Source organism: Euprymna scolopes, chromosome 44 (assembly GCF_053919585.1).
Source record: "Euprymna scolopes isolate OS-2025 chromosome 44, ASM5391958v1, whole genome shotgun sequence".
In the NCBI taxonomy this organism is placed as follows: domain Eukaryota; kingdom Metazoa; phylum Mollusca; class Cephalopoda; order Sepiida; family Sepiolidae; genus Euprymna; species Euprymna scolopes.
The window spans coordinates 53,434,345-53,459,464 of record NC_136525.1 but is presented as its reverse complement, the minus strand read 5'-3'; the positions used below and the strand labels follow the sequence as shown (position 1 = coordinate 53,459,464).

The window sequence follows — 25,120 nt, the reverse complement described above, 5'->3', positions numbered from 1 at the left end:
GTAAACCTTCAATAACTCCATCTCTCCACATTCAATCACACTCTTTGTCGTTGTTGATATTGGATTTCTTCCTCATTTGCTGAAGTACCCACCGTTGGGTGGGATGTTAAACACTTTCATCCTTTTAAAAATGTCATCCATCCCACTTTCTTTATTCGCTATGGTTACCTTTGATATATATATACCCGCGCACACACACACACATAGAAAGCCATTATGTATTGAGGTGTGGAGACATATTACCAAGTAGCATTATGGAAAAATACTCTTTTTTTATAACTTGATTCATTGAAACACATTACAAACAAAAATAAATGACATCTCCATAAAACACAGTACATTCTAGCACTTGCACGAGTTTGTTCAACTGTAGAGCTTGTCTTCAAACTCTGCTATCCTGGTTTCGAATCTTACTATGTTCAACCACACTAACGAGTTGTGAAGGGAAAGACATGTGTCCATAGATAGTTAAATTCATGTTGTAGCTTTAACTTTAAAAAAAAAAAAATTAGTCTTTAATGTCGGGGTTCCTCCTTACGAGATTACGATTGGCAAAGATGTATAAAGGTGCAGCAAAAGCTTCACGCTAAGGATATACCAGCTCCGACCCTGAACACTCGTTCAATAAGCCGACTTACTAGAAAATCACTCAAAGGCGGTAACCAAGCCCACTCAGCTTCTTTAAACGAATATACCCCTTTTTTTTGTGGGATATATTAGTGTTCGAGATGTGCAGGACTTCGTACGGACAGTAGGCAGATATACATGCCTGATCTGGTTTGAATCACATATTTAAATTAGTGTATATTTTTATTCGTCCCCCGACAAAAGGAGGCTGGACCTGTAAATTCATCCTCATCTGTTCGTCTATCTGTACCTTTCTCAATAACTACACCGTGGAATTTTTTGAAATTTTGCACAAACATTAAACATGATATGAGTAAAAAAGTAACAGAATGGATTTTCTGGGAAAACTCTGGTTGCACCACCACCCGACCATACCCCCCCCCCCCAGGGGTGACTTTCAGGTTAAAATGACTAAAATTGACACTTGATGGCTTGGATTTTTCTAAAGCTTTCTGAAAAGTTGTAACTGATTTCTATATAATTTTGTTTGTCTATACTTCACGATAGCTCTTGGATGTGCCCCAGGGCCTCTTTTAGGGCTAATGAAAACACTCCATTTTTGGGACTATTTTACCATATTTGTCCAAAATGTTCTGTGTATGTCTATTTAGCAGTTTTGCATGGTGCTGAACTCAAATTTAGATAGGATATATTGGATGTTTTACCTTTTCTAGGAGTTTCCCGGCTTTTAGTAAGGTTATTCTTTTGGCCTTGGCGGTGAGTTGTTTCCTGGATCTTGGATACCTTTCCGTTTCTACAATTTCTCAATGAATTTCATAATACAGACAGTCAGAACACCTGCTGTGATCCTTTTCCTGGTAGCCATTGGTTCCACATCTCCATCACAATTCTCATTGCATTTAAGGAGCACTATGCTACAACTAAGATTTTCAAATTTTAAAATCTGGGATGAATTTTAATACAGGTCATGCTGACCTCATATTCTGAAGCCTTCCAGTCATCTATGATGTTTAGCTCTCCAATCCAATCCAACAAAACTACACAAATGCGAGCATCTGAAATTGTCAGTCAGTGGGAAGAGGAAGCTGATCTTTCCTTGGTCAAAACTGTCTGCATCATTTTTGTGAACGGGCAGCACGTTTATTAAGCGAGGCCACCACTTAACCAGACCGTTATCACCTCCTCATCTTTGCTGTAGTCGCACTCATAATTTCCAGAATAAATGTAGCACTTCACATGCCTCCTATCACCGAATAAAACGGACACATTGTTGGATATTAAATATTTTATTTCATAAATGCAAGTGATTTGAAAGAACAAAATAGAACGGTCAATATCATTTGACGTTCGATTTGCAATAGCCATGACTCTACCGGAGCAGAGTTGATCAACGTTTATTTCCCTAGGCTCGTTTTTCTTATGTGTCTTAACTAGCACGGTTACCCAACATCGCCCCGGGGTAAAAGCGCAACCTATTTCTATTAAAATTTATATCTACCTCTCTCTCTCTCTCTCTCTCTCTCTCTCTCTAATTCTTTCCTTCTCCTTATTCCTCATTATCTATCTCTCTAACTCCTTCCTTCTTATCCTGAGACTGGTAATTTTCTTGTAACTATACATATGGCACAATGATAAGCTCCCTTTTTGAGCAGCTGAGGCTTCTCGCATTAATAAACCTTGTTCCTGGTTTTTTGCACACGAGGTGAGAAAAATGCTTTTGAAAAAACATGGCGGCTTCAGTAACTGTTGTCAATCGGATATGATCCAAGCCAAGAATGACAGTTGTATTTAGATATATATATATATATATATATATACTAGTGGGCTGCCCGGCATTGCCCAGTCATAAAATTTGCTTAGATATAATATTTTGATTAATGCAGATTTTGTGTTTATTATTACATTATATTAAATCCAATATATAATCATGGTTTAAACTTTAAAAAAGAAAAACAAAAAGACTTGTGCGCCACCCACTGAGAATCGAAACAAAAACACTTAGCTTACAATTTACTTTTACTTTGATGTTAATGCCTGAGCTATGAAAACATGAACCAATAGCTATTACGTTATGCATGCATATTCGTAATGCTGTCATTCAATCGTCACCTGGCAAATTTAATTTTTTTTACTTTATACACTTTTGCAACGATTTTCTCAGGCTGAAACCCAAATATAAAGTTTTGCATGGGTTTGAATATCCTATATATTAAGTTTTATGTCTGTAGACCAAAAACTAACAGAAGAGTTTGGTAGGCAAAATTTTTTAAACAAATATATATACACACATATATATATATATATATATAGAAAGAGGTTTGTGCTTACTATAACCTTTTTATGCAAATATTATGCAAGTATAAATCATGTAGAATATCTGCATGAATATAATTGCACGTAATAGTTAACTAAAAATGATCATCCCATAAGAAAACCGAAAAAACTAATAGGGAGTTAATTAAAATGAATGTTTAAAAGAATATGCAAATTAGCTAGATCGTTTGCAGATAAATTGAATTCAATGACCCATATGTAACTAAGTTTTATTTTCTTTTTAAATAAATAGAAAAAAGGATCTTTAATATAAATATCAATACGCACACAAAAAAAATTCATAGGCGTATAATATAGATATACACAGGTGTGTGTGTGTATATATATACTGGCAGGGACACCTGATGCTGCCCAGGATTGAATGATGATAAATATTTCACACTCCTATGTTTTTTTCATTGAAATCGCCCTGGAGGAAGCTTCACATGCCTCCATGCAGTAAGTTAGTCCAAAACATATGTTATTCTACATTGCACTCTAGAGAACCTACTGTTTCTTTTATAAAATTATTTTATATAAACTTCTTTCCAGTTAATGTTTTTTTTGTTAAGAAATTTACGTGCAGGGTTTGAACCAACAGACCACGTCATGCAAAAAAAACAAAGCATAAATTTTCAAGACTTATAAAATTCTTTGCAGTTAATGAAAAAAAAATTAAGATATTTATGTGCGGAGTTTTACAGACTCTATCATGCAAAAAAAAAAAAAAATGCTGTCAACTTTCTCACAGTAAAATTTTCACAGCCCATTTTTCTATCATTTGTAAGGAACGGACTCATACAGAGACAAAGTTGCATTGATATAATTGTAGATACAATTAAATTACCTCCAAAAATATTCACAATTCCATTTCATACACTGCAAAATGTATCAAATTGAGTTGTTAATATAATTAACTTATTTAAAAAAAAAACATTAATTTATTTATTGCGGACTTTTTTTTTACATGAAGGTCACCACTTATCAAGACCCGAAGGCCACTCAAGGATAAGGGTTATTGCGTGTACAGTAATCAATGAGATAGTATTGTAGTAATCATTAGTATTGGAGATTTGATAGTGTCTTACTTAAGGGGGCGGTTTGTCAGGAGTTTTTTTATGTTGGACTTGTTCAATAGACATAAACATAATTTACTTTTTAGCACTGCTAAGAAAACAATTTTACTTTTAGAATTGCTAAAAAAAACACATAAATTGTCAAGTATTATAAAATTCTTTGCGGTTAATGAAAAAATATTAAGAAATTAATGTGCAGAGTTTTAACCTGCAGACCACATTATTAAAAAAAAACAAAAATCATGCTATCAACTCACCCACAGTAAAATTTTCACGGCCCGTTGTTCTATCATTGTTGCTAAGTGACGACATGGAAAAAATGGCTTTACCGATGATAAATTAAAATAACGGTTTCGATTATCGGTAATTATCGGGAGTATTCTGAGACAAAACTTAACTAAGATCACTCCCAGACTTTTACACTAAAGTTCTGTAAATTTTAAAGAAAATCTGTTCAGCCGTTTCGGAGTCTATAAGGAACGAACTCACACAGTTGTATTTATATAATTGTAGAAATATAGAAGTATACACCTGTGTGTGTGTGTGTGTGTGTGTGTGTGTGTGTGTGTGTGTGTGTGTGTGTGTGTATATATATATAAACCAAAATGTTGACATATTAAAATTCCGTTAATATTCATATACCAATAAAGTCAAAATTAATCGACTCAATCAATTACGCTTCATGATTATTAGTTTTCATAATCGAGCATGCATATAACATTTTCTAATACAGGATTAAATGGAGGGCTGTATAGAAAGGATGCATTATTTTTAGTTAATTCAAGCGACAGAATTATCCAAAAACTAGAAAGAAAGTTAAACTATTTTTTTATGAACTTAAGTTTGAAATAAATCTAAATTTGAAGGCTATCAAAAAAATAAAAATCAAAAAGAAAATTTAAGAGTGGTACAGAGGTAGGTCCAACTGCTTGATTTTTTGTAAAAATAGAGATTGTGAATGTATTCGTATATGTATAACGAGAGTATTTTGCCGTCTGAAGAGTAGCTATTTTGTAATATTTTTAAATGATATAGTATTTAAAATTGTCCAAATGGTTATGAAACAATTGTAATGCATATGAAAATCCAAAATATGATCTCATTTTATGTTTTGTTGTCTTGATTTTTGCAAAAATATTACACGTGTGTAAGTAAATATATCTGCCTATTTTATAGATTCTACCAACATATGAAAAAATTTACTCGGACCACGCAGTAAATTCTTCTCTCAAGAAAATCCAACATTCATTACCCAATTCATTCTGATAGCTATATATTTCTCTCAACCTCATAGTTTTTAATGTTTCTGCAGTTAGAGAAAGTGAATTTCACTTAATTTACACAGCTTGTTCATCTGTATGACATATGTAAATTAGATTGCAAAATAAGTCTCTTATGTTGACCATATGCATACTATAGAAGTAAGATTTATTTTTAGTTGTGCGAGAAAAATTCTGAAGTGATATATCACAATTTGTGAATTTCTAATCGAAGTCAGTCCAACAAATAATGGTGTTGCAGCCACGATGCAAGTCTATGAAGAAAAAGAGTAAAGATTGCTCCATGCAGTGTCCAAATGAAACCCAGTGGAGATTATACTTTTTTTTTTTTTAATGGAAATCGCTCCACACAATTCATTCCTTTTTGAAACATCACTCATGGAATATGAGGACTAAAGGACAAAATAAAGGAAGCAAATGTTACGAGGTTCACAAGATAATAACTGAATGTTTACTTTACTAAAAACTCAGTAATTTTTTGTGTCGTGTTTGCTTTAATGCAAATAATCCGACGTTTGCATCAACAATTTCTCAATTTTACAAAAAAGAAACGGTATGGATTTTCCTTCCAGAGTCAGAGCAAAAATTATACGCCACATTAGCCCACGTCAAGTAGAGAGAGACATCTCGGATACAAAAATTCTTCAGGGGGGTAGTGGTCATGACCCAATAGGTCACAAACTCTGGAATCTTTCTGCCGAACTCAGAAATGTGCATGGAATTTTGAACGGAATTTTTTTATTGAAGGACTCGTGGCTTAACGGATAAATTACTAAGTAAAATTCAATTCTAAATGACACTTCTGTAGGTTTAAAGTTCAATCTTCAGTATGGGCAATACAAAGATTTCATTTGTGATTTATTTAAGACTCGTACCTGATTATGGCTGATAGGATCATGCTAATGTCGCCGATTAAAGCGTTCTATATGAAATTCCATACATATTCTCAAGTATGACAGAATTTTACAAAATACCCTTGAAGAAGGTTGGAGGTTACATTGGTCGAAATATTGTCAAGATGAGAACAGTAGCCCAAAGAATACAAATGATCACTTATCTAAAAAAAAAAATTAAAAAAAAAAAAAAAAATCCGAAACATGATTTCAAAAATCTTATTTAATAAAAACTTTTGGTTTAAATAAAATCTGCATAGTTTAAAAAAAAAAAAAATCCGAAACATGATTTCAAAAATCTTATTTAATAAAAAATTTGGTTTAAATAAAATCTGCATAGTTTAAAAAAAAAAAAATCCAAAACCTGATTTCAAAAATCTTATTTAATAAAAAATTTGGTTTAAATAAAATCTGCATAGTTTAAAAAAAAAAAAATCCAAAACCTGATTTCAAAAATCTTATTTAATAAAAAATTTGGTTTAAATAAAATCTGCATAGTTTAAAAAAAAAAAAATCCAAAACCTGATTTCAAAAATCTTATTTAATAAAAATTTGGTTTAAATAAAATCTGCTTAGTTTAAAAAAAAAAAAAAAATCCAAAACCTGATTTCAAAAATCTTATTTAATAAAAAATTTGGTTTAAATAAAATCTGCATAGTTTAAAAAAAAAAAATCCGAAACATGATTTCAAAAATCTTATTTAATAAAAATTTGGTTTAAATAAAATCTGCTTGGTTTAAAAAAAAAAAAAATCCAAAACATGATTTCAAAAATCTTATTTAATAAAAAATTTGGTTAAAATAAAATCTGCTTAGTTTAAAAAAAAAAAAAAAAATCCAAAACATGATTTGAAAAATCTTATTTAATAAAAAATTTGATTTAAATAAAATCTGCATAGTTTAAAAAAAAAAAAATCCGAAACATGATTTCAAAAATCTTATTTAATAAAAAATTTGGTTTAAATAAAATCTGCTTGGTTTTAAAAAAAAAAAATCCAAAACCTGATTTCAAAAATCTTATTTAATAAAAAATTTGGGTTAAATAAAATCTGCATAGTTTAAAAAAAAAAAAAAATCCAAAACCTGATTTCAAAAATCTTTTTTAATAAAAAATTTGGTTTAAATAAAATCTGCATAGTTTAAAAAAAAAAAAAAATCCGAAACATGATTTCAAAAATCTTATTTAATAAAAATGTGGTTTAAATAAAATCTGCTTAGTTTAAAAAAAAAAAAATCCAAAACATGATTTCAAAAATCTTATTTAATAAAAAATTTGGTTAAAATAAAATCTGCTTAGTTTAAAAAAAAAAAAAAATCCAAAACATGATTTCAAAAATCTTATTTAATAAAAAAATTGGTTAAAATAAAATCTGCTTAGTTTTAAAAAAAAAAAATCCAAAACATGATTTCAAAAATCTTATTTAATAAAAAATTTGGTTTAAATAAAATCTGCTTAGTTTAAAAAAAAAAAAAAAATCCGAAACATGATTTCAAAAATCTTATTTCATAAAAATTTGGTTTAAATAAAATCTGCATAGTTTAAAAAAAAAAAAAATCCAAAACATGATTTCAAAAATCTTATTTAATAAAAAATTTGGTTAAAATAAAATCTGCTTAGTTTTAAAAAAAAAAAATCCAAAACATGATTTCAAAAATTTTATTTCATAAAAATTTGGTTTAAATAAAATCTGCTTAGTTTAAAAAAAAAAAAAAAATCCAAAACATGATTTCAAAAATCTTATTTAATAAAAAATTTGGTTAAAATAAAATCTGCTTAGTTTAAAAAAAAAAAAAAATCCAAAACCTGATTTCAAAAATCTTTTTTAATAAAAAATTTGGTTTAAATAAAATCTGCATAGTTTAAGAAAAAAAAAAATCCGAAACATGATTTCAAAAATCTTATTTAATAAAAATGTGGTTTAAATAAAATCTGCTTAGTTTTAAAAAAAAAAAATCCAAAACATGATTTCAAAAATCTTATTTAATAAAAAATTTGGTTAAAATAAAATCTGCTTAGTTTAAAAAAAAAAAAATCCAAAACATGATTTCAAAAATCTTATTTAATAAAAAATTTGGTTTAAATAAAATCTGCTTAGTTTAAAAAAAAAAAAAAAAATCCGAAACATGATTTCAAAAATCTTATTTAATAAAAAATTTGGTTAAAATAAAATCTGCTTAGTTTAAAAAAAAAAAAATCCAAAACATGATTTCAAAAATCTTATTTAATAAAAAATTTGGTTTAAATAAAATCTGCTTAGTTTAAAAAAAAAAAAAAATCCGAAACATGATTTCAAAAATCTTATTTCATAAAAAATTGGTTAAAATAAAATCTGCTTAGTTTAAAAAAAAAAAAAAATCCAAAACATGATTTCAAAAATCTTATTTAATAAAAAATTTGGTTTAAATAAAATCTGCATAGTTTAAAAAAAAAAAAAAAGACTAGTAATAATGGATAGTCATCAACTTGATTATAAAGAAATCTTTTGTAAATTTCTTTCTAGTTTTTATACATGTTTTGTCTTTTTTTTTTTTTTTTTGCTTGATTTTATAACACTGGCATGATTGAGGAAACCGACCAGGGTTGCAAAATCAGAAGATATAGGTCCGACTTCCAGGACATCAAAAAAATTCAGACTCCGACGCCGTATTTTAAAATCTTCCCGTATTCAGTAATAATCAGTCGGGTTTTAAAAATCCAACTTCAACAGCCAACATTCTTAGGAGTCCGATTTTGACTCCTTTCAAAATCTGACTCTGCAACCCTGAAATTGACTGCAAATGTTTCACCAATTTATTTATTTTTTTGTTTTTGTTTTTTATCAAGATACGGTAAGCTGTTTTTGGTATAAAAAAAATCCTCAGAGGCTTGAGTCGACTTTCCCTTCAATGTGATCCTCATCCTGTCCCCCCTTGTCCCCGACATGACACAAAATTGCCGAAGCAAGATTTACCCACCACCATCCTAAAATCCATTGATGCTTACTAGCATAAGGGCTTTATCGGTAGTCTGGCTGATCGAAGAATGTTTGCTTGAATGAAACAATATTTCTATAAAAAAGTGGATCCGCTTATGACTTGTGACCAATTAGAACCCAGTTAAGCATAATGGAGTATCCGAGCATGTTTATATAAACAAACTTTCTGGCTTCTATCTCGGAATCTTCAAGTTGAGCTCAACGTACTCCTGAACACTGACTACTAAATTAAATAATGCCCTTTTTTACCCCTTCCCCAATTTTTTTTTTTTTTTATTTAATAATGTTTTTCAGTTTACTTTATTTTTCAACCTTATCAACTACTCAAATATTGTCTACCCTAACCCTGTCTTGTGTGTGATCTTAAACATGCAGTGGGATTTGAGTTTTCAGGAGTTCGAAGTCACCCTATAGTTGCCATTAGTCCCAGGTCCACTTTGACTTGAAGATACTGTCTGCAGGTTAAGTAAAAATTGAGCAAGGTGTTCAAGACCCTTGCCCACCACACTAACATCAAATCCATATATCCCAGCCCCCCCCCTTTTTTTTTTCTAGCTAGCCTTCTTCGCAACCCTATCAAATACTCTTTGAGAATTACAGTTCTGAATTTTTAGATGAGGACTCATTGTTTATATTATTTGTATTGACTGGACTATTATTCTCATCTATAATTCCCTGTAGATCTTTATTAGAGTTGCCTCCCCTTTGTCAACCAATTTTTTTCACACATATGAAACCAGTTATAAGAGAGGCTAACCCCCAAGAATACAAAAATATCTACGGAGCCAGTAATTTTTCTCTCTTTTCCAAACAACTACCAACATGCCTGAACGTGGTCAAAGGCCAAACCAATCAAAGCCTTGCACAAATAAAGATAAGAAAAATAGTCTGATCAATACAAGTAATGTGGACTCTTTCTTTAATTGGCAGTACTCCCAGGTTCACTCTGACCATGAGTTGCCAGAGTCCTGTCTCCATCCATCCATCCATCCATAGCCCTTGAGTCCCTGGAGAGGCATAGGCCATCTACAACATTGTAGATACTTTTGTAGTGAGGAGTTTTTTTTGTTTTGTTTTTTTTTTTTACAGGGTGAGGGTGCTAGCCCCATGCCCAACCTTCCCAGAAGGTACATACTGCGCCTAGCCTTTCCAAATGGTCACCCATCTGGTACTGGCCAAGGTCAACGTTGCTTAATTTTGGGGATCTGGTGAGAACTGGTGTGTCAATGTGATTGTGCCGTACTCCAGAGTCCTGTCTATTGGTTAAATAAAATCTATTTGTCAACAAAATGTGCTTCTTTTTTCTCTCTCTTTTTAGATGTGGAAATATTATTTTAACATTTTTCTTTTATTTTTCAAACTGATATTATTATTTCCACTTATTGCATATAGACACATGTTGAGAGTTTAGAATGTGTTAAGAGCATTCCTTAATCTTTGCTTTTCCAACAAGACTAAGAGTTTCACTTACAGTTCATCCACGTATCTGTGTCACATCTGCCTAAATATTGACTTTTTCCTATGATTCTCTTATACAGGCAGGGTCAATCAGTTGACTGTTGCTGACCTTTTTGACTATATATCCTCAGTCTATATACTAGCCAACTTAACCGCATCAGTATTCTTTTTAAATGAGTCACCACTTACTAAAGCCAAAAGCCACTCAAGGACAAGGGTTAATGAGATGTAATGATTATCGATTGAAAGATGAAGAATATTATGTGAGTATTAAGTGATTATTAGAATGAACTAATGGTGGGACAGTTTATGATGCAAGGGCAGAGAGAGAGAGTTTTTTTTAAGTGCATAGCTTAATTATTTTACCATTTCGTCAGAGCAGGATTGAAACTGCCGAGAAATTTGACCACTCTCTCTATACCCCATGATGTCTACCATCATACCAAGCTAAATATCGACGCCCCCTCCCCAATGATTCTCGCCTATTACAGGCAGGGTCCACCATTTACTATCTGCTGGCCTGTCCGTCTACAGCACACCCTGCCAAATCGACAGCAAGCCTACATTTTTCAGTTTTTGAGATGAAGATTGATAAATCGTATTACTTGGATTATTCTGACTACTATTCTCATCTTTGAATGTTATTTTTTTCACAAGATTTTGACCAATATGACCTTCGACTTTATTCGGTGTATCTTGTCGAACTCTAGGAGCTGCATGGAATTTCAAACGGAACTTTTTATTTAATCCATTGGTTGCATATACTTGTTCTATCAGCCATGATCGGAGAGTAGTCCTAAATAATTTGCAATTGTGTTTTTATTATCGCCCGCACTGAGGATTGAACCTTCAACCTCTAGAAGAGTATAATTTAGTACTAAATTTTCCCAAGTACTTTATCTGTTGAGTCATCGGTCCTTAAATAAAAGGTTTGATTCAAAATTGTGTAGTTGCATGAGTTTAGCAGAAAGAGTCCCAAGTTTGACGAGATACATCTAAAGGAAGTTGGTTTCATCAGTTGAAACGTTATGAAAATAATACTCAAGATGAGAAGAGTCGTCCGAATAATCCAAATAATACCAATTAACAAATCTCCCCTCATAATTCTTTTTACATTATTGTATTCCCATCTTTGTAATTCAACTTCCTTTTCCTACAATTGTAGCTAATACCGACAACTATTTCAATTTTCCATCTGCAGCACAATCCTGCCAATTGCTATCTACTAGCCAACCTACCCATGTCACTATTTGATATTTTGTTTCGTTATTAAATGATCGAAAAATGGTTGATATGCTATAAAAGCAGACCAACACTTCAACCTCTTAACATTGTCTTATTTTCTTTTTCTTTTCTTTTTCTTTTCTTTTTGTTTTTATTATTTTTTGTTTTCTTTCACTTTAAAATATTGAAAAAAAAAAAAACGAACATTGTAAATTTTTTTAACTAAAATGATTTCTGAATAAATTGTTTCTTATATATATTAGTGATGGGACGATTCCGATACAATTACCGATTCTGTACAAAATTCCCCATTCTGATACAATTATTGATTCCAATTCTTTATAAATCTATAAATATTTAACTATAAAAGTGCTATTTTGTCCCGATTACTGTAAAAACTCGCCTCAAATGTGCATATATTTTCTCAAATGCAAAAACACACTTGTGAGGGGGTGATCTAGAGATTTTAGTTTTATTGGAAGTTTTAAATCAATAAATATTATTTTATTATTACAAGCAGTGGGAAATGTTTCTTAAGTCAAATAAAAAAGATAATTTAAGGAATCGGGTTAGACATTGGAAAATAGGCTCAAATTTTTCCGATTCCAATACCCCAAAAAGCTCCGATTTTCCCAGATTCCAATTAATCGTCCCAACACACACACACATATATATATATATATGTGTGTGTTGGGACGATTAATCAGAATAAAAAAATTCAGAACTTTTGGGCATATTGGAATCGGAAAAATCTGTGCCTATTTTCTGATGCCCAAAATGATATTTTTCATTTCTTTGCTTCTGTTTAAAACTTGATTCTCCATGGCTCATATTAACGGTGAAATATTTATTGATTTTCAACTGCCAGTAAAACTAAAAGCTTTAGATCATCCCGCCCATAAATGTATTTTTACATTTGTGGCATTATATGCACATATTACTTTTGTTGTATGTGTGTGCTAATCCGACACACACATACAGAAAAACAATTCTATATTTTGAAATTTAAAAAAAAATCAGAATCGGTGATTGTATCAGAATCTGGGGAAAATGTTGGAAACGTCCCATCACTTATATATAATTTACAAATTTGTATGTTTTCAGGTTAACTTGCTTTTTACTAGCAAGTGCTTTTTGACCCCGAATTAGCAAACCTTGCTTCTCGCTGCCCTCTACTGAACTGAAGACCTATTCCTTCATTTAATTTTGACCCTCATGTTGACTTCCCCATGTATGATTATATTGATCTTGCAAGATTACCCATCTATCCAACTAGTAGTGCAGCATGAGTTCGGAAATGTGTGAAGTCACTCTTTAGTTTTTATTGCGTTGATCTCATTTTGATTGAATCACAAAAGGCAGTCTTTTTCAGGCACTCAATCTCGAGGGTTTTTGTTAGTTGATCACCTTGCTCGGACATTGTAGAAATTAGATCATTTCATCTCTCCCAGATATGTAATGTACGCTCTGGGTTGTGAGGTATGAGGGTGGGTATTAAGTGTTCCCAAACTTTTTCCAAAATTACTGAATTCGACATTAAAATAATCAAAAAAGGGTTGGAATGCCGTAAATCAAAATACCCAAACCATGTTTTCTGACGATTCCTTGTTACTGTTTGGTTTCAACAGGTTTCTATGATTCTGAGATGAACCTGTTGCAAACCATTACTTAATATTTCAAAACAAAGTTGAAATATTTCAATCTGGAACAGGAGGCGAGGGAATTTGGATTGATCATCACCAGGGATGAGGTTATAACCTTTTTTTTTTTTTTTTTTTTTTTTTTTAGATGTTGAGAAAATCCTATCTCTCTCTGTTTCAAGATTGGTATAAGGCCACACAAAAAGAGTGCCTATTCCTACCACATGCTGCACTTGCAAACTTTCATATCTATTCGTAGGCACACTTAGAAAATTTTGCCACGCTTATTTTCGCCAGACTTTAAACCCGACCTGCTTTTTAGTTTTTTTTTTTTTGTTTTTTTTTAAACGAGATTGGGCAACCTTATTTCAATGTTGTCATTTTTTGCCAACGTGTTGAGAGGCCAGCCACTAACAATCTCTTTCTCTTTTTTTTTTTTTTTCTTTTTTTTCTTTCTTTAAATTCGTTCTACAGGTTTCTTAAAGTTTACGGAGAGAGTCTACGATGAGAGCGCTAACAAATCCCGGCGAGGGTCCGGCATGAAGGTATTGCTCGTTGCACCAGTTCCGTTGCACACCCGTTGTAACCCCCCCCCCCCTTGTCCGTCGCACTGACTGATTACGCACGTTTTGTAATTGAAGGTCTATTCTTTTCTTACAGGCAAAATCAAATACACGGAGAGAGTGTACGATGCATGTATGGATGCATTTGACTGCCTGCCCCTGGCAGCCTTAATGAACCAACAATTTTTGTGTGTCCATGGAGGACTGTCACCTGAAATCCATACATTAGAAGACATAAGAAAAGTAAGTATATTCACTCGCATTTCACGTGTTGTGTTGATAACATGTAGCAGTAACGAACATAGTCGCATCTTATTGATAGTTGTAAACCTAGCGTGTCTCTTGGCTGTAGTAGGATCAAATGTAGTTGTTGTATGACAGTGTATTAACGAGATTCTGAATTGGTTGCACAACACATGCATACTTGAAACTGCAGATGCACACAAATGCATATTTTTCAATCAGTAACTAAATGTGAAGCATCTAAAAATTAAGCATGAAAATCCAAACAATTTTTTATTCAGACTACTGTTCTCATCTTGAGTGTTATTGTCTCAGCGTTTCAGTCAATGTAACCTACGACCTTCCTCAGGTGCATGTTGGAAATCCGTATGGTATTTCAATCAGAACCTTTTTATTTAATCCACGATATCATGCTCATTCTGTCAGCCAAGAAATCCATACATTAGAAGACATAAGAAAAGTAGGTATATTCATTATGTATCGTTGCGTTGATAGCCTGTAACAGTAGCGAACATAGCCACATCTATTTTATTATTGGAATCCTTTGAGATGAGTAATTTGTATATTTATTTGTTTCCAGACTGTTATCTTCATTTTAATAGTTCTTGTTTCACGACGTTTTGGCCAATTATTCCTCTGGCCTTTACAAGATGGTTGACCGCAACGAGATAGGAATGCTGAGTCTCTTAACTGTATCTTTGGTAATTACTGCCTTCCATAGTTGTTGTTTCACCACATTTTTGGCCAACTAATCTTCACCTGGAACCATAAAGATTCAACGCGTCTGTCCACTGCGCTACAGACCCCAAAAGATGATCAAGGTTGAATTTTTTGGTCTTTTCAGATCCAAATTTTTTTTTTTTTTTTTTTTTTATATCTGGTCCATGATCGTTGGATCCGTACCAAATGGTATATTATTTATACTTTAAGGCCCATGTGGGCATTGTCTGAAGATAGCAGTTTCAATCCTACCCAAAGTTGGCCAGAAGATTAGTTTGCCAAAACGTGGTGAGACAACTATGGAAGGCAGTAATTACTGGGGATACAGTTAAGACTCAACATTCCTATCTTATCGCGGTTAACCACCTGAAGAAGGCCAGAGGATAAGTTTGCTGAAACGTTGTGAAACAACAACTATCAAGATGAGGATAACAGTCTTCAAAATAAACAAACAAACATAGTCATATCTCTTGAGATATCATCTACCACATTTTGGGAGACATATCACATCCAGATTTTTTGTATTGGAGACAATAAACAAGTCCAGACGCGGTGTAGGATCGTCCCCTTCAACCATGCGTTTTTAAGGAGGAGACTTTGTTGGTTTGGCCACACTGCTTGTCACAACACAGGAGAGTTCCTCCACAAAGCAATAGCTCTAGAACCACTAAGATTGGCGAAGACGCCTGGGAAGCTAGCTGAAGACATGATTATATACCATCAAAGCTGACGTCAAACTTACTTCTGGTCCATAGGTCTGCAGTGTTCACTGCTGGTCTCAGAACTGGCTATCACTATTTTGGCTATTGCAGACCATCATGCATGGTTTGTATTCATCCAAGATGCTGTGTGTTCCATGCGAAGATCCTGAGTGAATGTCGTCAAAGTAGTTCTATCACTAATAAGTGTAAACTTGGCATGTTAGCTGTTACTTGTAGCGGGTTCAAGCATAGTTGTCGTATTGGCTAAATTCATATATCAGCTGTGCGTTGTTAATCTGAATTTGTCGGACAGGACTAACACCTGCATATTTGCTTGAAACTGCACATGCACATTTTGCAATCGGTAAATAAAAGTAAAAAATTTTTGTTGATGTAGTTGTTGTTGTAGTACTAACATGATATTACGCGTCTCGAGTAATGGTTTTCTTTGTCTCAAGGCAGAGAGTGGAGATATTCTCTTGGTTCCTTTTGTGATTAATTGTTCAAGATAATTTTAGTTCAATTTCTAACCTAAATAAACTATAATAATATCTCTCCTGGATTAAAATTATTTTTTTTGTAATGGTTTTTGTGGGGTTTTTTTTTTTTTGGTTTTTTTTGCATGTGTGTTTTTGTTTATTTTGTGTGTGTTGTTTTTGTTTTTGCATGTGTTTTTTTTTTGTGTGTTTTAGTTTTTTTTCATGTTTTAGTTTTTTTTCATGTTTTAATTTTTTTCGTGTTTTAATTTTTTTCGTGTTTTAGTTTTTTTTCATGTTTTAATTTTTTTCGTGTTTTAGTTTTTTTTCATGTTTTAGTTTTTTTTCATGTTTTAGTTTTTTTGTGTGTTTTAATTTTTTTGTGTGTTTTAATTTTTTTCGTGTTTTTTTTCGTGTTTTTTTCGTGTTTTTTTTTCATGTTTTAGTTTTTTTTTGCGTGCGTTTTAGTTTTTTTGCGTGTGTTTTAGTTTTTTTTTTTTGCGTGTGTTTTAGTTTTTTTTTTTTGCGTGTTTTAGTTTTTTTTTTGCGTGTGTTTTAGTTTTTTTTTTGCGTGTGTTTTAGTTTTTTTCTTTTGCGTGTTTTAGTTTTTTTTTTGCGTGTGTTTTAGTTTTTTTTTTTTTGCGTGTGTTTTAGTTTTTTTTTTTTTTTTTTGCGTGTGTTTTAGTTTTTTTTTTTTTTTTTTTGCGTGTGTTTTAGTTTTTTTTTTTTTTTTTTGCGTGTGTTTTAGTTTTTTTTTTGTGTGTGTTTTAGTTTTTTTTTTGTGTGTGTTTTAGTTTTTTTTTGTGTGTGTTTTAGTTTTTTTGTGTGTTTAGTTTTTTTTTTTTTTTTTTTTTTTTCGTGTGTTTTAGTTTTTTGGGGTTTTTTTGCGTGTGTTTTAGTTTTTTGGGGGTTTTTTTGCATGTGTTTTAGTTTTTGGGGTTTTTTTGCATACTTTTTAGTTTTAGTTTTTTTTTGCTTGTATGTTGTCTTTTTTCTTTTGCTGTATGTGTTTTTTTCTTTTTGCGGGTGTTGTTTTTTGCATGTTTTTGTGTTTCACTTTTTTTGTGTGTGTTTTGTGGATATGTGTGTTTTTCGTTTGTGTGTGCTTTGTGTTTTAAAACAAGATAACCAAGATATTTCATGGCGGATCATGGAGATTATTTGCTACGCGTTTCAAAGAAAACTGAATATTATTTTTAATCATAATCAACTTCTCCATTCAAACTGCGTATTGGCCACGGTAACGTGAGCCTCTATCTCTAACACCAGTTTTAAGATTAACGCGATGTTCTGTCCGATCTTTATATTCCTTTCTTTCACACTTTATGGATTTGGAAAGATGAGATTAAACAAAGATAACACCAGAATATTGTTGCTTATTTTTGCACTGTTCAATCTCTGTTTGCCAGGGTAGATTGTGAAAACTCATGCCTTTGTGAAAAATATACTTTGACAAAATATACATTTACTAGAATAATACTCTGCAGATTTTGAGTAAAATTTATTTCACAAACAGAAACTCTGCAGCATATTTATCCAGAATCTTTACATCATCAACGCTCTGATCCCCATCTGGCATCAATTGAAGTGGATGGCTGTCGTCTAGGAGAAGCCCCGTGTTTTGACAAGCTTCTGGGTTTGTCCTTTATTCCTGAGCTGAAAGGGAACATGTACATCAAGTCTGTTGCCAAGGTCGCTGGAAAGATGGTGGGATCCTTCTACCGCTCCAGAAGATATCTCCCTACTGATGCAATTTTCTATCTATATAAAAGCCAAGTACGTCCAAGGATGGAATACTGCTGCCATATCTGGGCAGGAGCTGCTAAAAACAGCCTATCCTGCCTTGACAGTACAAAATAGATTTCGGGGCTTAGTGGGGGATGCCCTTTTCTCTACCCTGCAACCTCTCTCCCACAGAAGAGACGTTGCGAGCCTATCCTTGTTTTATCATCATTTCCATGGCAGGTGCTCGTCTGAACTCCAATCTCTGGTTCCCCCTTGCCAATCTTTCACGAAAAACACCCTTCTAGCTGAATCCACTGTGAAAAATTTCCCCCACTCTTTATCTGTGCCTAAATCAAAACGTGGATTCCATGAACAAAGCTTCTTTCTTAGAAGTGCACGCCTGTGGAACTCTGTTCCGTCTGCCTGCTTCCCACCTTACTACAACTTGGATGTCTTCAAGCCCAATGTAAACAAATTCCTAATGAACCGCCCCCTTAAGTAAACACTTCATCAAATCTCCACACTAACGTACTGTACTTGCAATAACCCTTATCCCTGAGTGGCTTCCGGGCCTTGATAAGTGGTGACCACCTTGTAAAAAAAAAAAAAAAAAAATGATAATGATTGACCAATGCTTGATGACCAATGCTTTTTAAAATGTGAGTGGTCTCAGCAATGACCAGTACAGGTTCTGCCACATAGAAGTAGAGGGTATGAACCACCTGACATAAAGTTGTAAGGTTCTGCTGGGAGAGGACTATACAATGTGACAAGTGTGTGTAAATACCTCCACCGGACCATGTGTAAAACGTTGAATATCAAATGTAGCAGAAAGCCCTGGGGACATTTACCGAGGAAAAAAACAGTTGGAAATGAGTCATTTACCGTCCACTATAACTATGTTATGTCTAAACGTTTGCCCGAGGCGATTGTAAACATAAATATGGAAAGCAGATATTGTTATGTACTGGGGAGAGGGGGGGTCTGCTTATTTTGAGTCTATATTCATATTTACAGCTCATCAGCCCTTTGGGAGGGGGGATTATAAATAAAAGTAGAACATACTTTTTGATGTCTTTACATCTCTTGACCATGTCAGCTGCCCTGAAACAAAAGCTCACAACAACACAAGTCTCATTTTCTGGACAATCGGATTTTGTTTCATGGTCAAATGTCATGCCTCTCTTCTCTGCCTATCCTTAGGAGGCTGGGAATTTCTCTATTGATTCGTCTTCCATACATAGCTACAGCTCATCGCTCCACAAGAATTTTCCGACGACTGTGTTTGTCGGACTCGAAAACTCAAACTGAAGACTTTAGACTCCTAAGCCCATATGCGCTCCTCCTTTTCATATGGGATGGGTGTGTGTGTGTGTGTGTGTGTGATCTCTGACCGGATGCACTTGCAAACAACTGCATTCACAATACGTCAACGCGGTGTAATTGGGTTTGATGAGTCTTAACCCTTTGACCTCCATTGCACCCTGCATTAGTCGCGCTATAAATGTCATGGTTTCTGTAACAATATAATGCTGCTGAACCTTATGTCTAGAATCCTTGATGCAATTTTGATCAGAATGATTTGAATTCTAGAAACTACCAATTTAGCCCCAAAAGTCCTTAACATATTTAAACTTGAGTTCAGCACCATGCAAAACTGCTAAATAGACATACACAGAAAATTTGGGACAAATATCAGGACGTTTGGGGCTAAATGGGAGAGGGGGGGGGGGCAATGATGGACTTGATCATTTCTTTTTTTGCATAGTGTAGTACTCAAATTTACATTTTTCACCAGGATTTGATGTCCCCTGGGGACTTTTGGGGCTAAATGGGGGGGGGGGTAAATGTTTAACTTGGTCATTTTTTTATGCCACGTTCACTGTGCACTCACGGGGGACCATGCATGCTTCACTTTTTTTTTTCTTTTTTTTTATTTGATTAAATTTTTAAAATACCAAGAATCATACTTACTTAAATACATTTTTTTTTTTTTAAATATCTGAAATATTCTTTAATTTATAAAACGAAGAAAATCTACTTTAAATAGAATAAAAAAATTTTTTATGTTCTAATATATTTTAGTTATTTTATGGACCAAACTGATCATCTTCAAGTCCAATGTAAACAAATTCTTGATGAGCCGTCCCCTTAAGTAATCCAATTTACCAAATTTTCACAACTAATGGTTACTATGATATTGTCCCATTGACTACGATACACTGTTCAACCTATGACCTCTGGGTCTTGATAAGTGGTGACCTCCTTTGTATAAAAAAAAAAAAAAAAATGAGGGATATTCCAAAAGTAATACCTCCATTTTTTTTTTTTTTTTTTTTTTTTTTTTTTTTTTTTTATTCCGCCTGGATGGATCTCTAATGACTTCAGATGGAATTGAAGGAAAGCCTCAATGGTGTCTTTTAAATTCTTTAAATAATTGAGCACTTATCGAAACTTGTTTGAATGTTCTGTTATATTGATTTCTTTAACGCACAAAAGTAAGGCCTATTTTTTTAACGTCAAAACTGAAATGTTGAAGCGCTACACGGTCAAGAATGGCATCATTAAAATGAGCGACATTTTGTGCTCCAAAATTTATTTTTCTACATAGTCACCACCATTCTCAGTGGACTTTCACCGGCCTCTTTTGATGTCTCGGTCATAAAAGTCTGGAGCTTGCTTTGTCACTTGCATCTCTGTCACCACTCTGAAATCGACGAACCCATCTCCTAACTGTGCTGACATCAGCTGCATCGACTTCGTAAACATTCAACAGGCGCTGGTGAATGTTGATTGGTTCAATGTTTTTCTGCATGAAGAAATTCAGTGATGGATCTCTGCTTCTGATGCATGTTCATGACAGGGGTTGCTTTCTTAGAATTTCATACCATCAATATCTGCAACAGAGAGATGAAACTTTGAGGCAATGAATGCATAAGTTTAGTCATCATAACAGTGCAATTTGCAATCCTTTCTGATCCATTCAGGCATAATAAAAAAAAAAAAGTATTATTTTTGGAATGTCCCTCATATGACTTTTTTTTTCTTTTTTTTTTTTTTTTTTTTTTTTTACAAAGGAGTCACCACTTATGAAGACCCAGGGGCCACTCGAGGATTAGGTTTAATGAGTGTATGGCAGTCAATATAAAATATCGTAGTAATCGTTAGTCATGGAAATTTGGTAAATTGGATTACTTAAGGGGACGGCTTATTAAGAACTTGTTTATGTTGGACTTGAAGATGATCATGTTGTAGTCAGTTGGAAAGCAGGAAAGCAGAACAGGGTTCCACAGGTGTACAGTTCTAAGAAAGAAGCTTTGTTCATGGAGTCTCCATTTAGGTTTAGGCACAGATAAAGCGTGGGGGAAATTATTGATAGTGGTTACAGATAGATGAGTGTTTTTATGAAAGTTAAGCAAGGGGGTACCATAGAGGGAGCTCAGACAAGCATTTGCCATGAAAATAATGAAGCAGAGACAGGCTTGCAACGTCTCTTCTGTGAGAAAGAGGTTGCAGGGAAGAGAAAAGGGCATCCCCTCACTAGGCTATGAAGTTTATTTTGAACTTTGTCAAAGCAGGATAAGATCTTTCTAGCAACTCCTGCCCAGATGTGGCAGCAGGACTCTATTTTTGGACGTACTTTCAGGCAGAAAATTGCATCAGCAGTGAGATATAATAATAATGATAGAATAATCCCACCATTTTTCCAGCAGCCTTGGCAATGTCCCTCATATTTCAATTATTTGATGAACCTAACTGATAATTGCTCTTCTTAATCTTAGATAGGATTGAAGGAGAATTTCGATGATGTCTTTAGATTTTGTGGAAAATTTAACCCTTGTTGAAATATATTTTCTAATATATTGATTTCTAGAAAAAAATTTAACCCTTATTGAAATATATTTTCTAATATATTGATTTCTAGAAAAAAATTTAACCCTTATTGAAATATATTTTCTAATATATTGATTTCTAGAAAAAAATTTAACCCTTATTGAAATATATTTTCTAATATATTGATTTCTAGAAAAAAATTTAACCCTTATTGAAATATATTTTCTAATATATTGATTTCTAGAAAAAAAACAAACATTGACTAGAAACTAGATATGTTTTATTTTTTATTTTACAGCTGGACAGATTCAAAGAGCCGCCCGCATTTGGCCCCATGTGTGATATCTTATGGTCCGATCCTCTCGAAGACTTTGGCAATGAAAAAACAACAGAACACTTCACACACAATAGTGTCAGGGGTTGCTCATATTTTTACAGGTAAGTTTCGACAAATCTATCATAAGTTTTTTTTTTTTTTTTTTTTTTTTTTCCTCCCCACTTTCTCTACATATTTTGTCAGGTTTAATCTGAGGTTTCTTGTATTTATTATATTTAAAACCTGAACAAACCAATATTTCTTTCTTTAATGCGTTAATGACACAAAATATGTGCTTAAATATTCAATAGTTTTGGGATTGAGTTATGTTTTAAAATTTCCATTTCAATTTAGCAAGTGACTCGTCATTAAGATTTTGTCTATCACATTCACTCTCTCTCACTGTATGTTGGTTGCCAACCCTTTCCATACTTGCTATCCGTCTCTTCCTCCTGTCCGTCACTTTTACAAGTACTTTATCGGAATGTGCTCTGATGGCTTCACTTGTGCCACCTTAATGTAAATCCCTTCAAGAAACCCAATAAATCAAACACTGATTTACTGTAGAAGTCCCTAGAACTTGATAATCAGTAAAATCCCATCCCTTCATTGTAGAGTTCTTCCGGTGTCAGAATGCCTTTTGCTCTAATAGCGTCTTTCTTAGAATCACTTAAATGTCAGGTGAACAAGCATCTTGGTACACAACTCCCCACTTGTGATGCCCTCCCCTAATTACCACAGTGTTAATGTGTCTTTAGTGGTGTTTCCTAATTGATATCTCAAGTTAAGCTCTCCAGCTTTATTCATTATTTATCTCAACAGCTATGGACGGACGGATACAGAAGGTTAAAAATTATGCGACTTTGAGCTACGAATGTTTCATTTTGAGCATACGTAAAAGAAACAGCAGACGTAATGTTTTATTCGACTTATCCTGCCAAGATTAATTGTTTAGTTTTCAGTTTTGACCCCTTAGCTGCAATTTTTGCCAGCTAAAAACCAAATTGAAAGTATGCTATGGGACCAAATACACTATATATCAACGTTCAACGCCGTAGACCAAATATCCAGAGAGGAGTTTAGTAGACTTTTTGCACACACGCTGACGAGATCACTTTTCTATATAACTAGCCTTGGTGCCTGGCGTTGTTCGGGTGTTTGGAGGTGTGTGTTGAGCAAGAAAAAGAAAATTACGAGCACCAAAAATGAAAAATAGTAGTAAGCAGGCTCTAACCCATATCACGCCAAAGGAAAAAGAGGTGGAAAAAAAAAAAACGTCTTACCGATGACGTGACAGGCAGTCGAAATAACGCCTTTTATGCGACATTGTGGACTTGCAAAAAATGTCAGCGAAAAAATGATCCTCCTTGTACAAAAGTACCCAGTTGAGGGTGAAGGAATTAATGTTTTTAGCCAATTTTTTTATATTTGTCATCCGAAGGGTCGAGCTTCAAAATGATACTGATCTTGTGAAAATTTGTTGCCTCTGTCAAGTTTTAGGCAGACATACAAACGTACATACATACATTTAAACAGACAGTGAGATTTATATCATAGAAGAAGAAAATACAACTTTGTTATATATGGGTCATTGAATCACATTCACTAGTAAAATATCTAGCTAACTTGCATATTCTTTTAAACACTCATTTTAATTAGTTTTTTCGGTTTTCTTATGGGACTAGTGGGGGTACCTGGAGTTGCCTGGGTGTTTGGAGGTGTAAAAGAAAAAGTGTTAGTAGGGAGGGGAGCTCAAACCTGTGACGAACCCAAAGAAAGTGAAAGAAAACGTGACATCTTACCGCTACGCTACGAAGCCATAGGAAGTGAAAAGTGTTCAAATTTAGCGATGTCAATCAAAAAGTTGACTTGCTAAGTGAATGCAGAAACGAAAGTTGGCTGAAGGCCAGTTAAGCTTTCCACCGTTTCATTTATTTGTTTTATATGTTGGAGAACTTCGTAAAATTCAGTCATAAAAGTCACACTCTTCTGGAGGTTGAATGTTTAATCCCTTTTATCCTGTCCTTTTTTTTTCCTGCAAGGACCCATGGCACAGTAATTAGAGTACTTAGGAAAAATTCTCTTATAAAATGATCTTCTCCTAAAGATTGAAGGTTCAATTCTCAGTATGGATGACCAAAATACAAATGTATACTCACACACACACACACACACACACACACACACACACACACACTTTTATAGATATATAGATTAAAATCAAAACCATCATTGAATTGAAAAAGAAAAATAATAATAAATATGCTTTACCATAGCCTCAGTATGCATGTTTAAACAAAAATCAGAACACATTTGATGAAGGGAATTTTCCTGAAATATTATATAATACGTAACTTCTATCTGACCATACTTATTTAAGAACATGATGCAACTATGAAATATAAGAAAACAAAAACTTTTTAAAATTTGCATAATTCATTCTACTGTTATGCATCTTAATTTGCTTCAGTTTACATTGGTCTGTTATACCACTGTATTGTATTGACGTCTTAAATTTTCTTTAAACTATTAATTAATAAAGTATCATTTTGCCTAGCAATATGCAAATTAGTTTAATGCCGATATCATATACACATAGTCAGTCTAAACAGGTTCTGCTCATCAAGTTTAAACTTGAATTGAGATGCGTTTTGCAATCACGAAAAGTGCGAGAAATGAGCTCAACATTTGCATTATGTGACCCACTATGGTTTTGATGTGCCATTTAAAAAGAAAAAAAAAAAACTATTAAAAGAAGGTTCGGATGCTGACAATCAGATTGTAAAAGATATTCAGAAATTGTTTCATATCAAGACGGAATTTCCCTTGGGTAAAATCCTAATTTATTAATAAAGTCTCATATTTTTTTCGAGCCTTGATGCTCTCCAATGAAATTAGTCCTTTGAAATCGGATCAAATTATTGATTACCGATGTTGTTTCTCCCCACACACCCCCACCCACCACCCCCATCTTTAATTTCTAAGCCTAATTTTCAGGAATCTGATGAAATCATTTATTATGCAAAGAGCTGCTGCGTAACTTGTTACCATTTCCAATGGTTGATGCTAGAAACCCGCGTTTCCTCAAATGAGATG

At 33.2% G+C, this 25,120-nt stretch overlaps 1 protein-coding gene across 7 annotated transcripts in view; it reads left to right on the top strand.

The window, feature by feature from the left end:
- LOC145268614 (protein phosphatase 3 catalytic subunit alpha-like) overlaps window positions 1-25,120 on the top strand; it is a 435,971-nt gene that overhangs the window by 256,712 nt on the left and 154,139 nt on the right. For all 7 annotated transcript variants that reach the window (XM_080124090.1, XM_080124087.1, XM_080124089.1 and 4 more), the window contains exons 5-6: window positions 14,107-14,252; window positions 22,007-22,146. In XM_080124090.1, the coding sequence (XP_079980216.1) occupies window positions 14,107-14,252; window positions 22,007-22,146 (286 nt within the window). The remainder of the gene's footprint in view (window positions 1-14,106; window positions 14,253-22,006; window positions 22,147-25,120) is intronic.